The sequence below is a fragment of the Heptranchias perlo genome, unplaced genomic scaffold (genome assembly GCF_035084215.1).
Source record: "Heptranchias perlo isolate sHepPer1 unplaced genomic scaffold, sHepPer1.hap1 HAP1_SCAFFOLD_787, whole genome shotgun sequence".
Taxonomy (NCBI): domain Eukaryota; kingdom Metazoa; phylum Chordata; class Chondrichthyes; order Hexanchiformes; family Hexanchidae; genus Heptranchias; species Heptranchias perlo.
Window position 1 is genome coordinate 60,053 of NW_027139821.1, and position 15,313 is coordinate 75,365.

Genomic DNA, 15,313 nt, shown 5'->3' on the forward strand with positions numbered 1-15,313 from the left:
TCACCGACTCTCACTCACCGACTCTCACTCCCCCCTCACTCACCGACTCTCAGTCCCCCCCTCACTCACTGACTCTCACTCCCCCCCCACTCACCGACTCTCACTCCCCCCCTCACTCACCGACTCTCACTCCCCCCCTCACTCACCGACTCTCACTCCCCCCCTCACTCACCGACTCTCACTCCCCCCTCACTCACCGTCTCTCAGTCCCCCCTCACTCACCGACACTCACTCCACCCCCTCACTCACCGTCTCTCACTCCACCCCCTCACTCACCGTCTCTCACTCCACCCTCACTCACCGACTCTCACTCCCCCCTCACTCACCGACTCTCACTCCCCCCCCTCACTCACCGACTCTCAGTCCCCCCCTCACTCACCGACTCTCACTCCCCCCCTCACTCACCGACTCTCACTCCCCCCTCACTCACCGACTCTCAGTCCCCCCCTCACTCACCGACTCTCAGTCCCCCCTCACTCACCGTCTCTCACTCCACCCCCTCACTCACCGTCTCTCAGTCCCCCCCTCACTCACCGACTCTCACTCCCCCCCCTCACTCACCGACTCTCAGTCCCCCCCTCACTCACCGACTCTCAGTCCCCCCCTCACTCACCGACTCTCACTCCCCCCTCACTCACCGACTCTCAGTCCCCCCCTCACTCACCGACTCTCAGTCCCCCCCGTCACTCACCGACTCTCACTCCCCCCTCACTCACCGACTCTCACTCCCCCCCCTCACTCACCGACTCTCACTCCCCCCCCACTCACCGACTCTCACTCCCCCCCTCACTCACCGACTCTCACTCCCCCCCTCACTCACTGATTCTCACTCCCCCCCCACTCACCGACTCTCACTCCCCCCCTCACTCACCGACTCTCACTCCCCCCCTCACTCACCGACTCTCACTCCCCCCCTCACTCACCGACTCTCACTCCCCCCCCACTCACCGACTCTCACTCCCCCCCTCACTCACCGACTCTCACTCCCCCCCTCACTCACCGACTCTCACTCCCCCCCTCACTCACCGACTCTCACTCCCCCCCTCACTCACCGACTCTCACTCCCCCCCTCACTCACCGACTCTCACTCCCCCCTCACTCACCGACTCTCAGTTCCCCCCTCACTCACCGACTCTCACTCCCCCCCTCACTCACCGACTCTCACTCCCCCCCTCACTCACCGACTCTCACTCCCCCCCTCACTCACCGACACTCACTCCACCCCCTCACTCACCGTCTCTCAGTCCCCCCCTCACTCACCGACTCTCACTCCCCCCCTCACTCACCGACTCTCACTCCCCCCCTCACTCACCGACTCTCACTCCCCCCCTCACTCACCGACGTTCACTCCCCCCTCACTCACCGACTCTCACTCCCCCCTCACTCACCGACTCTCAGTCCCCCCCTCACTCACCGACTCTCAGTCCCCCCTCACTCACCGACTCTCAGTCCCCCCCTCACTCACTGACTCTCACTCCCCCCTCACTCACCGACTCTCACTCCCCCCTCACTCACCGACTCTCACTCCCCCCCTCACTCATCGACTCTCACTCCCCCCCTCACTCACTGATTCTCAGTCCCCCCTCACTCACTGACTCTCACTCCCCCCCCACTCACCGACTCTCACTCCCCCCCTCACTCACCGACTCTCACTCCCCCCCTCACTCACCGACTCTCACTCCCCCCCTCACTCACCGACTCTCACTCCCCCCTCACTCACCGTCTCTCAGTCCCCCCTCACTCACCGACACTCACTCCACCCCCTCACTCACCGTCTCTCAGTCCCCCCCTCACTCACCGACTCTCACTCCCCCCCTCACTCACCGACTCTCACTCTCCCCCTCACTCACCGACTCAGTCCCCCCCTCACTCACCGACTCTCAGTCCCCCCCTCACTCACCGACTCTCAGTCCCCCCCTCACTCACCGACTCTCACTCCCCCCTCACTCACCGACTCTCAGTCCCCCCCTCACTCACCGACTCTCAGTCCCCCCTCACTCACCGACTCTCACTCCCCCCCCACTCACCGACTCTCACTCCCCCCCTCACTCATCGACTCTCACTCCCCCCCTCACTGATCGACTCTCACTCCCCCCTCACTCACCGACTCTCGCTCCCCCCCTCACTCATCGACTCTCACTCCCCCCCTCACTGATCGACTCTCACTCCCCCCTCACTCACCGACTCTCAGTCCCCCCTCACTCACCGACTCTCACTCCGCCCCCTCACTCACCGACTCTCTCTCCCCCCCTCACTCACCGACTCTCACTCCCCCCTCACTCACCGACACCCACTCCCCCCTCACTCACCGACTCTCACTCCCCCCTCACTCACCGACTCTCAGTCCCCCCCTCACTCACCGACTCTCAGTCCCCCCCTCACTCACCGACTCTCAGTCCCCCCTCACTCACCGACTCTCAGTCCCCCCCTCACTCACTGACTCTCACTCCCCCCCCACTCACCGACTCTCACTCCCCCCCTCACTCATCGACTCTCACTCCCCCCCTCACTCATCGACTCTCACTCCCATCCTCACTCACCGGCCCTCAGTTCCCTCTTTCCGTAGTCGAGGTATTTCCTCAGCCACTCGATGCACTCCTCCTCCAGGTATCCCTTCCACCGCTGGTTCCAGGCCCTGTCCTGGTCCCACTTGTTCTTGGTGATCTCTCCCCACTGTACCGGTGTTACCCACACCATGTGTTCCAGATCGAAGCTGATGAAATCCTTCCCGTCCCAGCTGTCCTGATAGAACCCTCTCGTGGTCCCATCATTCCCCAGCTCACAGCCGTACATCACCTGGATCGTGTGGATTCCTGTCAATCAAACACAGGGGGTCAGTCAGACCCACACCCCCCGGCTCACTGGCAACCCCCCAGGGTCAGGGGTCAGGGGTTAGAGATGGGGAATGCTGCGGAGTGATCATCGACCCCCAGACCCCGCCTCCGCCCAGACCCCGACCCCCTGAGCCCACTCCCCCCGGACCCTGACCCACAGAGCCCACACCTCCCGGACCCCGACCCACAGAGCCCGGCCCACCCGGACCCCAACCCCCAGAGCCCACACCTCCCGGACCCCGACCCACAGAGCCCGGCCCACCCGGACCACGACCCCCTGAGCCCACTCCCCCCGGACCCCAACCCCCAGAGCCCACTCCCCCCGGACCCCGGCCCCCAGAGCACACACCTCCCGGACCCTGACCCACAGAGCCCGGCCCACCCGGACCCCGACCCCCAGAACCTGCTCCATCAGGGCCCCGACCCCCAGAACCCGCACCCCCCTGACACCGACCGCCAGAGCCCACTCCCCCCGGATCCGGACCCCCAGAGCCCGGCCCACCCGGACCCCGACCCCCAGAGCCCACTCCCCCTGGATCCGGACCCCCAGAGCCCGGCCCACCCGGACCCCGACCCCCAGAGCCCACTCCCCCCGGATCCCGACCCACAGAGCCCACTCTCCCCGGATCCCGACCCCCAGAACCCGCTCCGTCAGGACCCCGACCCCCAGAACCCGCTCCCCCCTGACATCGACCCCCAGAGCCCACTCCCCCCGGATCCCGACCCACAGAGCCCGCTCCCCCCTGACACCGACCGCCAGAGTCCACGCCGCCCGGACCCCAACACTCAGAGCCCACTCCCCCCGGATCCCGACCCCCAGAACCCACTCCGCCAGGACCCCGAACCTCAGAGCCCGCTCCCCCCAGACCCCGACACCCAGAGCCCACTCCCCCCAGACCCCGACCCCCAGAACCCGCTCCGTCAGGACCCCGACCCCCAGAGCCCGCTCCGTCAGGACCCCGACCCCAAAGCCCACTCCCCCCGGATCCCGACCCCCAGAGCCCGCTCCGTCAGGACCCCGACCCCCAAAGCCCACTCCCCCCAGATCCCGACCCCCACAACCTGCTCCGTCAGGACCCCGATCCCCAGAGTTCGCATCGCCCGGACCCCAACCCTCAGAGCCGGCTCCCCCGGACGCTGACCCCCAGAACCCGCTCTGTGAGGACCCTGACCCCCAGAGCCCGCTCCCCCGAACCCCGACCACCAGAGCCCGCTCCCCTCGGACCCCCACCCCTACAGCCCTCTCCCCCGGACCCTGACCCCAAGAGCCCACTCCTCTGGACCCTGATCTGCATATTTTAAGGATCCCCCGGACCCCGATCTGTGTATTTAAAGGACCCCCCGGACCCCGATCAGTGTATTTAAAGGACCCCCCGGACCCCGATCAGTGTATTTAAAGGACCCCCGGACCCCGATCAGTGTATTTAAAGGATCCCCCGGACCCCGATCTGTGTATTTAAAGGACCCCCGGACCCCGATCTGTGTATTTAAAGGACCCCCCGGACCCTGATCTGTGTATTTAAAGGACCCCCGGACCCTGATCAGTGTATTTAAAGGACCCCCGGACCCCGATCTGTGTATTTAAAGGACCCCCCGGACCCTGATCTGTGTATTTAAAGGACCCCCGGACCCCGATCTGTGTATTTAAAGGACCCCCGGACCCTGATCAGTGTATTTAAAGGACCCCCGGACCCTGATCAGTGTATTTAAAGGACCCCCGGACCCCGATCTGTGTATTTAAAGGACCCCCCGGACCCTGATCTGTGTATTTAAAGGACCCCCGGACCCCGATCTGTGTATTTAAAGGACCCCCGGACCCCGATCTGTGTATTTAAAGGACCCCCGGACCCCGATCTGTGTATTTGAAGGACCCCCCGTGCTTCCAGCGAGTGTCCCTCTCGCCTGCTCAGAATAGCGGGTTAAGATGGTGACCCGTGAGGGCAGTGAGATCAGGGAGGGCGAGTCCCATTGGCCATTTGACCTGCCCGGTTTCCCCAGGGCGGGCAGGTTAGAATCGGCCTGAGGGACTTTCAGGAGGCCTCGGATAAGGTGCCATGTGAGAGACTCGTGAGAGGTCAGGGTGCGTGGGGTCAGGGGTCAGAGAGCAGAATGGATTAAAAGACGGCGACAGAACAGAAAACAGAGGGTCAGAGTTAAGGGAAGTTTCTCAGACTGGCAGAAAGTGGGAAATGGCGTTCACCGGGGATCAGTGCCGGGAACGCTGTGTTCACCGGGGATCAGTGCCGGGAACGCCGTGTTCACCGGGGATCAGTGCCGGGAACGCTGTGTTCACCGGGGATCAGTGCCGGGAACGCTGTGTTCACCGGGGATCAGTGCCGGGAACGCTGTGCTCACCGGGGAGCAGTGCCGGGAACGCTGTGCTCACCGGGGATCAGTGCCAGGAACGCTGTGCTCACCGGGGATCAGTGCCGGGAATGCCGTGCTCACCGGGGATCAGTGCCGGGAACGCCGTGTTCACCGGGGATCAGTGCCGGGAATGCCATGTTCACTGGGGATCAGTGCCGGGAACGCCGTGCTCACCGGGGATCAGTGCCGGGAACGCCGTGTTCACCGGGGATCAGTGCCGGGAACGCCGTGCTCACCGGGGATCAGTGCCGGGAACGCCGTGCTCACCGGGGATCAGTGCCGGGAACGCCGTGCTCACCGGGGATCAGTGCCAGGAACGCTGTGTTCACCGGGGATCAGTGCCGGGAACGCCGTGTTCACCGGGGATCAGTGCCGGGAATGCTGTGCTCACCGGGGATCAGTGCCGGGAACGCTGTGCTCACCGGGGATCAGTGCCGGGAACGCTGTGCTCACCGGGGATCAGTGCCGGGAACGCTGTGTTCACCGGGGATCAGTGCCGGGAACGCTGGGTGCTCAATTGGGCCGAGTTGCGCCCGTTGTTTCGGCCTCTCCAACATCCCAGATGGCGTCTTGGATGCGCATGTACGTTTCCAGCGTGACGTGCCCCAGACGCCATCTTGGTCTAGGAGTTTGCGCCGGCGCAGATAACGAACGCTGGAATCATGTAAAGTCGGGAGAAAATGGCTTCAATCAGTGTCCAACGCTGATTTAAAGTGATAGACACCATTTTGGGATTTAACGCTCAACTCAACGCACAGTCTTAACCCCGACCATCTGAACGTGTCTTAGAGTGTCTGGAGGACCCCCCACCAGCGCTATTTAAAGGGACCATGCAGGATTTACAGGTTAGTGGCTGGATTATTGCTTCTGGCTGCCGAGACATTTGTAACTGTTTTTGGAGGTCTCCTAGACTTCAATACTAGGACGTGGGGATATAGCCTAACATTTAGAGCCAGGACGTGCAGGAGTGAAGTTAGGAAATGCTTCTACACGCAAAGGGTGGGAGATGTTTGGAATGATCTTCTACAGACGGCAGTTGATGCGAGCTCACTTGTGAATGTTAAATCTGAGATTGATCGATTTCTGTGAACCAAGGGTATTATGGGATATGGGGCTAAGGCGGGTATATGGAGTTAGGTCACAGGTCCACCATGATCTCACTGAATGGTGGAACAGGCTCGAGGGGCTAAATGCCACGGCCACTTGCTGCCTCTTGATATGCGCCAACTTCTCCTGCAAGAAAGCGGGACGTGTGTCTGGGTGATGTGCCTGTCATGGTTGAATAGCTGCCAGTGTGTGTGGCCTGTGAGTTGTGGGTGGGCAGCTTGAAACAGTGGTAATGTGTGAGGGTGAGAGGAAGCATCTGATGGGAAGAGTTGAGTACTGATGGAAAGAGTTTGTTGGTATGTGGGTGATGGGGGTGTCGTGTGTGGAGCAGTTGGTTGGAGACACCACTTGACAGTTGACCTCACTCACCTTGACCACTCATGTCAAAGCATTGAACTTCTTCCTGCACTGCATCCATGTTCATGATGCTGTGCTCCTGGCATTGACTTCGTCCCCCGCTGCCTCCCACTGTCTTTTGAGTATATGTCTGGAGGGCCTCTTTCCCTCCCCCGCGGATATAGGATGTCCCTCCTTCTGTCCACCTCTTGCACCAAGGTCTCTCGTGCATCAGCAGAGAACCTTGGTGCACGCACTCTCACAGGCCTGGTACCAACTCAGATCGGCTGATTGGTGAGGTCTGGTGTGCAGATTGGAGGATGTGGGATTTAGTAGTGCGCAACCTTTATTCAAAGTTTTAACATAACTCATCATTGTGTAAACATAGGGATGGGACCTGCATCTGTGTTTTATGTGTGCGATGTCTGATCTCCGTTCAGACTCCGTGCAGACTGTTATTTTCAGCAAGTAACAGGTACCAGCTCCCTTTAAGAGATTTCGAAGAAACATCCTCCCTTTAAGAGATGGCGCTCCCCCTGGTGGTGGAAGGTGTGAATTGCATTGATTCCAGGTGCGAGGCCTGGGATGGAACGCTGATTGCAGGAAAGTGCTCCGGTGGGTCCGAACTCACGTCCTGCCTGCGCCGGGGTCATTGGACACGGGGTAATCGCCCATCACGCTGCCCGCGCCCAAAAACGGCCCCGATCGAACATTTCCCCCACTGTGTTCACCGGGGATCAGTGCCGGGAACGCTGTTGATGGAGAGAGTTTCGGGGTGGGGCGGGGGACTGCCCCTTTAAACTGATTAAATGTCGGCCGACTGTGGGGGCGGGGTCAGAATCCGAGCGCTGTCGAGGAGCCAATCGGTGAGCGCGGGACAACCGGCCGGTGCAAGGACGCTCCCGATTGGCCGCTCCCCCGCGGGGGGTGGGAGCGACCCCGGACCCCGCCCCCCCCCCCGGGCCCCGGATGAGGCCGAGGACTCACCGCCCGATTGGTTGGTCCGGGACAGGGCGATCGGAATGTTGGCCTTTCCCCACTGCTCCGCGCTCTGTGCATTCCGTGTGTTCCGTTCCCAGTACTCGGGCCCCTCACGCTCCTCCATCCAGCGCTGCCGCGGGATCATCGTCCTCCGCTCGCTGTTATATTCAACAAACTGGGCCTCGTCCACATAACCGACAACAACAAACTCCGGAAAACCAGGGATCGGGGTCATTGAGGTAAAGAAATACCGGAGAGAGTGAGAGCCTGAAACACAGAGAGAGAGAGGTCAGGGCATGAACCCCAAAACACCAACCCCAGAGAGAGAGAGATCAGGGCATGAACCCCAAAACACCAACCCCAGAGAGAGAGAGAGATCAGGGCATGAACCCCAAAACACCAACCCCAGAGAGAGAGAGAGAGATCAGGGCATGAACCCCAAAACACCAACCACAGAGAGAGAGAGATCAGGGCATGAACCCCAAAACACCAACCCCAGAGAGAGAGATCCGGGCATGAACCCCAAAACACCAACCCCAGAGAGAGAGAGATCAGGGCATGAACCCCAAAACACCAACCCCAGAGAGAGAGAGATCAGGGCATGAACCCCAAAACACCAACCCCAGAGAGAGAGATCCGGGCATGAACCCCAAAACACCAACCCCAGAGAGAGATCAGGGCATGAACCCCAAAACACCAACCCCAGAGAGAGAGATCAGGGCATGAACCCCAAAACACCAACCCCAGAGAGAGAGAGAGAGATCAGGGCATGAACCCCAAAACACCAACCCCAGAGAGAGAGATCCGGGCATGAACCCCAAAACACCAACCCCAGAGAGAGATCAGGGCATGAACCCCAAAACACCAACCCCAGAGAGAGAGATCAGGGCATGAACCCCAAAACACCAACCCCAGAGAGAGAGAGATCAGGGCATGAACCCCAAAACACCAACCCCAGAGAGAGAGAGAGGTCAGGGCATGAACCCCAAAACACCAACCCCAGAGAGAGAGATCAGGGCATGAACCCCAAAACACCAACCCCAGAGAGAGAGAGATCAGAGCATGAACCCCAAAACACCAACCCCAGAGAGAGAGAGATCAGGGCATGAACCCCAAAACACCAACCCCAGAGAGAGAGAGATCAGAGCATGAACCCCAAAACACCAACCCCAGAGAGAGAGATCAGGGCATGAACCCCAAAACACCAACCCCAGAGAGAGAGAGATCAGAGCATGAACCCCAAAACACCAACCCCAGAGAGAGAGAGAGATCAGGGCATGAACCCCAAAACACCAACCCCAGAGAGAGAGAGATCAGGGCATGAACCCCAAAACACCAACCCCAGAGAGAGAGAGAGATCAGGGCATGAACCCCAAAACACCAACCCCAGAGAGAGATCAGGGCATGAACCCCAAAACACCAACCCCAGAGAGAGAGAGATCAGGGCATGAACCCCAAAACACCAACCCCAGAGAGAGAGAGATCAGGGCATGAACCCCAAAACACCAACCCCAGAGAGAGAGAGGTCAGGGCATGAACCCCAAAACACCAACCCCAGAGAGTGAGAGAGATCAGGGCATGAACCCCAAAACACCAACCCCAGAGAGAGAGAGAGATCAGGGCATGAACCCCAAAACACCAACCCCAGAGAGAGAGAGATCAGGGCATGAACCCCAAAACACCAACCCCAGAGAGAGAGAGGTCAGGGCATGAACCCCAAAACACCAACCCCAGAGAGTGAGAGAGATCAGGGCATGAACCCCAAAACACCAACCCCAGAGAGAGAGAGATCAGGGCATGAACCCCAAAACACCAACCCCAGAGAGAGAGAGATCAGGGCATGAACCCCAAAACACCAACCCCAGAGAGTGAGAGAGATCAGGGCATGAACCCCAAAACACCAACCCCAGAGAGAGAGAGATCAGGGCATGAACCCCAAAACACCAACCCCAGAGAGAGAGAGATCAGGGCATGAACCCCAAAACACCAACCCCAGAGAGAGAGAGAGATCAGGGCATGAACCCCAAAACACCAACCCCAGAGAGAGAGATCAGGGCATGAACCCCAAAACACCAACCCCAGAGAGAGAGATCAGGGAATGAACCCCAAAACACCAACCCCAGAGAGAGAGAGATCAGGGCATGAACCCCAAAACACCAACCCCAGAGAGAGAGAGATCAGGGCATGAACCCCAAAACACCAACCCCAGAGAGAGAGAGAGATCAGGGCATGAACCCCAAAACACCAACCCCAGAGAGAGAGAGATCAGGGCATGAACCCCAAAACACCAACCCCAGAGAGAGAGAGAGATCAGGGCATGAACCCCAAAACACCAACCCCAGAGAGAGAGAGATCAGGGCATGAACCCCAAAACACCAACCCCAGAGAGAGAGAGAGATCAGGGCATGAACCCCAAAACACCAACCCCAGAGAGACAGAGAGATCAGGGCATGGAGTCCATGTAATAAAACACAACAGAGTCCCTGTAAATAATCCCCAACACAACACAGACTGAGGGAGAGGGGCCTGGGGTAACACACCCACTGACAGACTGAGGGAGAGGGGCCTGGGGTAACACACCCACTGACAGACTGAGGGAGAGGGGCCTGGGGTAACACACCCACTGACAGACTGAGGGAGAGGGGCCTGGGGTAACACACCCCCTGACAGACTGAGGGAGAGGGGCCTGGGGTAACACACCCACTGACAGACTGAGGGAGAGGGGCCTGGGGTAACACACCCACTGACAGACTGAGGGAGAGGGGCCTGGGGTAACACACCCCCTGACAGACTGAGGGAGAGGGGCCTGGGGTAACACACCCCCTGACAGACTGAGGGAGAGGGGCCTGGGGTAACACACCCCCTGAAAGACTGTGGGAGAGGGGCCTGGGGTAACACACACACTGACAGACTGAGGGAGAGGGGCCTGGGGTAACACACCCCCTGACAGACTGAGGGAGAGGGGCCTGGGGTAACACACCCCCTGACAGGGGTACATATAGTTGGTTATATTTGATTCAGGGACTAATTATCTTAAAATAACACGTACAATACACGGGTAAAAAGCAATCCATCAACTTTGAATCTGTAAATTGATCCAATAGGGTGAAATTTCTAAGCTGAGTGTAAGAGGAACATTGATGGGGATTCAGTTGACACTGGAGATAAATAAATATAGACTAGAAATGTCAGCATAGTCAGTGTGTTGGGACTGCAGTATGTGGGAGTTTGTGGACAGTGAGACTGTCCCGGATTGTCACACTACAGGAAATGTCTCTGCCTTGACTCACTCCGGCTCAGAGTCGTTGAGCTGGAGTGCGAGTTCGAGACTCTCTGACACATGAGGGAGGGGGAGGAATATCGGGATAGTTTACTCCAGAACTCAGTCCCACCAAGTCGAGAGGTACAGGTACAGGAAGAGGAGAGTGTGACTGACAGTCAGCAGGGTTGGGGAATCTAGTGGAGGCAGGGAAGGAGGGGCCGCAGAGTCTGGTCCTGTCCAACAGGTACGATGTACTTGCTACCTGTGGGGGTAAGGAGAAAGGCTGTGGGAGGGACAGTCACAATGTTCACCAAGGCACCATGGAGCAGGAGGCAGTCCAAGGGGGGAGGAGCAGAACAGAAAGGCTGGAGTTCGAGGGAGTCAGTTTAACGTTAGTTGTGGGGAAGCAACTCGAATCTGTCATTCGGGACAGAGTGAGTGAGCACTTGAACAAGTATGAGCTGATCGGAGAGAGCCATGGATTTGTTAAGGGTGAATTGTCTGAATAATCTAGTTGAATATTTTGAGGAGCTCACTCATAATGTCGATAAGGGAGTGTCGATGGATGTTATTTCGATGGACTTCCAGAGGCATTCGATGAGGTTCCACACAAGAGACTGTTTGCAAAAATGAGAGCGCATGGAATTGGAGGCATTCTTTTAGGAGCATAGGAACAGGAGGAGGCCATTCAGCCCCTCGAGCCTGTTCCATCATTCAATCATGGCTGATCTGTATCTTAACTCCATCTCCCGCCTTGGTTCCGTAACCTTTAATACCCGTGTCCAACAAAAATCGATCAATCTCAGTTTTGAAATTTTCAATTGACCCCCAGTCTCAGCAGCTTTTTGGGGGAGAGAGTTCCAGATTTCCACTCCCCTTTGTGTGAAGAAATGCTTCCTGACATCACCCTGAACGGCCGAGCACTAATTTTAAGGTTATGCCCCCTTGTTCTGGACTCTCCCACCAGAGGAAATAGTTTCTCTCTATCTACCCTATCAAATCCTTTAATCATTTTAAACACCTCAATTAGATCACCTCTTAATCTTCTAAACTCGAGGGAATACAAGCCGAGTCTGTACAACCTGTCCTCGTAATTTAACCCTTTAAACCCCGGGATCATTCTGGTGAATCTGGGCTGCACCCCCTCCAAGGCCAATCTATCCTTCCTGAGGTGCGGTGCCCAGAACTGAACACAGTCTCCAGATGTGGTCTGACCAGAGCTCTGTACAGCTGGAACATAACTTCCTCCCCTTTGTATTCCAGTCCCCGAGATAAAGACCAACGTTCCATTCGCCTTTTTAATTATTTTCTGTACCTGTCTACGACCTTTTAGTGATTTCTGTACTTAGACCCCTAAATCTCTCTGCTCACCCAGTTCCCAGCTTCTCACCATTTAGACCTGGGTTGAACATTGGCTGGGAGGTTGGAGACAGAGAGTGGGGAGAAAGGGGATGTCCTCTGATTGGCAGGATGTGACCAGTGGTGAACCCCAGGGATCTGTACTAGTCATGACTTGGATGAAGAATAGAGAGCTGGATATCCAAGTTTACTGACGACACTAAATTAGGAGGGACAGGAAATAGTGTAGACGGGAGCAGGGAGTTGTGAAGGGACAGAGACAGATTAAGTGAGTGGGCAAAACTGTGGCAAATGGAGTTCAATGTGGGAAAGTGTGAGGTCATCGACTTTAGACCGAAGAAAGATAAATCAGAGTATTTTCTACACGGTGAGAAACTAGGAACTGGAGAGGAACAGAGAGATTTGGGAGTCCAAGTACAGAAATCATTAAAAGCCAGTGGAGAGATACAAAAAGGATTGGGAAAGGCTAATGGAACGTTGGCCTTTATCTCGGGGGCTGGAATACAAAGGGGAGGAAGTTATGTTCCAGCTGTGCAGAGCTCTGGTCAGACCACATCTGGAGACTGTGTTCAGTTCTGGGCACCGCACCTCAGGAAGGATAGATTGGCCTTGGAGGGGGTGCAGCCCAGATTCACCAGAATGATCCCGGGGCTGAAAGGGTTAAATTACGAGGACAGGTTGTACAGACTCGGCTTGTATTCCCTCGAGTTTAGAAGATTGAGGGGTGATCTGATCGAGGGTGTTTAAAATGTTAAAAGGATTTGATAGGGTAGATACGGAGAAACTACTTCGTCCAGTCGGGGAGACAAGAACAAGAGGACGGAATCTTCAAATTCGAGCCAGGCCGTTCAGGGGTGAAACCAGGAAGCATTTCTTCACACAAAGGGTGGTGGGAATCTGGAACTCTCTCCCCCAAAAGGCTGAGCATTCTGGGGGTTCATTGGAGCTTTCAAAACTGAGATTGATCGATTTTTGTTGGGTCAGGACATCAAGGGATATGGAGCAAAGGGGGAAAATGGAGATGAGGTTCAGATCAGCCTTGATCCAATTGAATGGCGGAACAGGCTCGAGGGGCTGAATGGCCTGCGATGTTCCTCTCTCCACTCCCACTCTCCAGCCCTGTGCCCCTGTCCGTCTTTCTCTCCCTCTCCATCTCCCCGCTCCCCAACCCCGCACCCCGGTCTCTCAATGCCCCAATACCCAGCCTGGCACTGAGCCCATCTCAGACCCCATTACCCACTGACCGAGGGTGAATGCCCCAATACCCAGCCTGGCACTGAGCCCCTCTCAGACCCCCATTACCCACTGACCGAGGGTTAATGCCCCAATACCCAGCCTGGCACTGAGCCCCTCTCAGACCCCATTACCCACTGACCGAGGGTTAATGCCCCAATACCCAGCCTGGCACTGAGTCCCTCTCAGACCCCATTACCCACTGACCGAGGGTTAATGCCCCAATACCCAGCCTGGCACTGAGCCCCTCTCAGACCCCATTACTCACTGACCGAGGGTTAATGTCCCAATACCCAGCCTGGCACTGAGCCCCTCTCAGACCCCATTACTCACTGACCGAGGGTTAATGCCCCAATACCCAGCCTGGCACTGAGCCCCTCTCAGACCCCATTACTCACTGACCGAGGGTTAATGTCCCAATACCCAGCCTGGCACTGAGCCCCTCTCAGACCCCATTACTCACTGACCGAGGGTTAATGTCCCAATACCCAGCCTGGCACTGAGCCCCTCTCAGACCCCATTACCCACTGACCGAGGGTTAATGCCCCAATACCCAGCCTGGCACTGAGCCCCTCTCAGACCCCATTACTCACCTGCAGAGACCCCTCCACACAGAATGACCAGAACGATCAGTCCAATCATTGTTGACAGGCTGGGATGAGCAGTTTGTGGGAAATCCTTTTCTGGGAGACGGTCTCCTCTGTCCCTGTGCTAACACTGTACCTCCTGGTCTCTCCCTCTCTCTGTCTGTGAGCTTTGCCCAGTGCTGATTGTATTAAACTAGCAGTCACTTCTATATTGATTGGTTGGACAGTCAGTTTGTGCCCAATCAGAATGAAAGCAGCCTGTGAATCAGCAAACTCCGGCCAGAGTAGTCCCAGAGAGTTTGTGTCGGTGTAAAAATAAACTGTCCAAATATCCTGAACCGTCCAATCAGAGAAATACTGCTCGGTACATGTTCAGTTGCCAGGGAGAATGAACTGAACAGGATTTGATCATTAAACAAGAAACTGAAAGTAGTTTGTTGCAGAAAGTGACAGAGGGAAGAACATAGGAACAGGAGGAGGCCATTCAGCCCCTCGAGCCTGCTCCCCATTCAATCAGATCATGGCTGATCTGTACCTCATCTCCATTTTCCCGCTTTGCTCCGTGTCCCTTGATCCCGTTACCCAACAAAACTCTGATCAATCGCAGTCTTAAAAGCTCCAATTGTCCCGACATCCACAGCCTTTTGGGGGAGAGAGTTCCAGATTTCCACTTCCCTTTGTGTGAAAATGGGATTCCTGATTTCCCTCCTAAATGACCTCACTCTAATTTTAAGATGATGTCCCCTCGTTCTTGACTCCCCCACCAGAGGAAATAGTTTCTCCGTCTCACCCTATCGAATCCTGTGAACATTATAAACCCCTCAATCAGATCACCCCTCAACCTTCGATACTCAAGGGAATACAAGACAAGTTTCTCCACCCTCCCTTTAAACCCCGGGATCATTCTGGTGAATCTGCACTGCACCCCCTCCAAGGCCAATCTATCCTTCCTGAGGTGCGGTGCCCAGAACTGAACACAGTCGCCAGATGGGGTCTGACCAGGACTCTGTACAACTGAATCATAACTTCCTCCCCTTTGTAATCCAGCCCCCTCGAGATAAAGACCAACATTCCATTAGACAGACTGGTGAAATGGGCAGACACACGGCAGATCAAATTTAACACAGAGAAGTGTGGAGTGATGTATTTTGGAAGGAAGAATGAGGAGAGGCAATAGAAAGTAAATGGTACAATTTTAAAGGGGGTGCAGGAACAGAGAGACCTGGGGGTGTATGTACACAAATCAT

General features: G+C 56.8%; 1 protein-coding gene across 1 annotated transcript in view; it reads right to left on the reverse strand.

Moving 5' to 3' along the window:
- Positions 1-14,251, reverse strand: part of LOC137319262 (class I histocompatibility antigen, F10 alpha chain-like) — a 40,844-nt gene extending 26,593 nt beyond the window's left edge. The window contains exons 1-3 of the mRNA XM_067981550.1: positions 14,073-14,251; positions 7,632-7,892; positions 2,541-2,813 (exon numbers count right to left, since the gene is read on the reverse strand). Coding sequence (XP_067837651.1) covers positions 2,541-2,813; positions 7,632-7,892; positions 14,073-14,121 — 583 coding nt within the window. The 5' untranslated portion in view covers positions 14,122-14,251. The remainder of the gene's footprint in view (positions 1-2,540; positions 2,814-7,631; positions 7,893-14,072) is intronic.
- Positions 14,252-15,313: the final 1,062 nt, after the last annotated feature.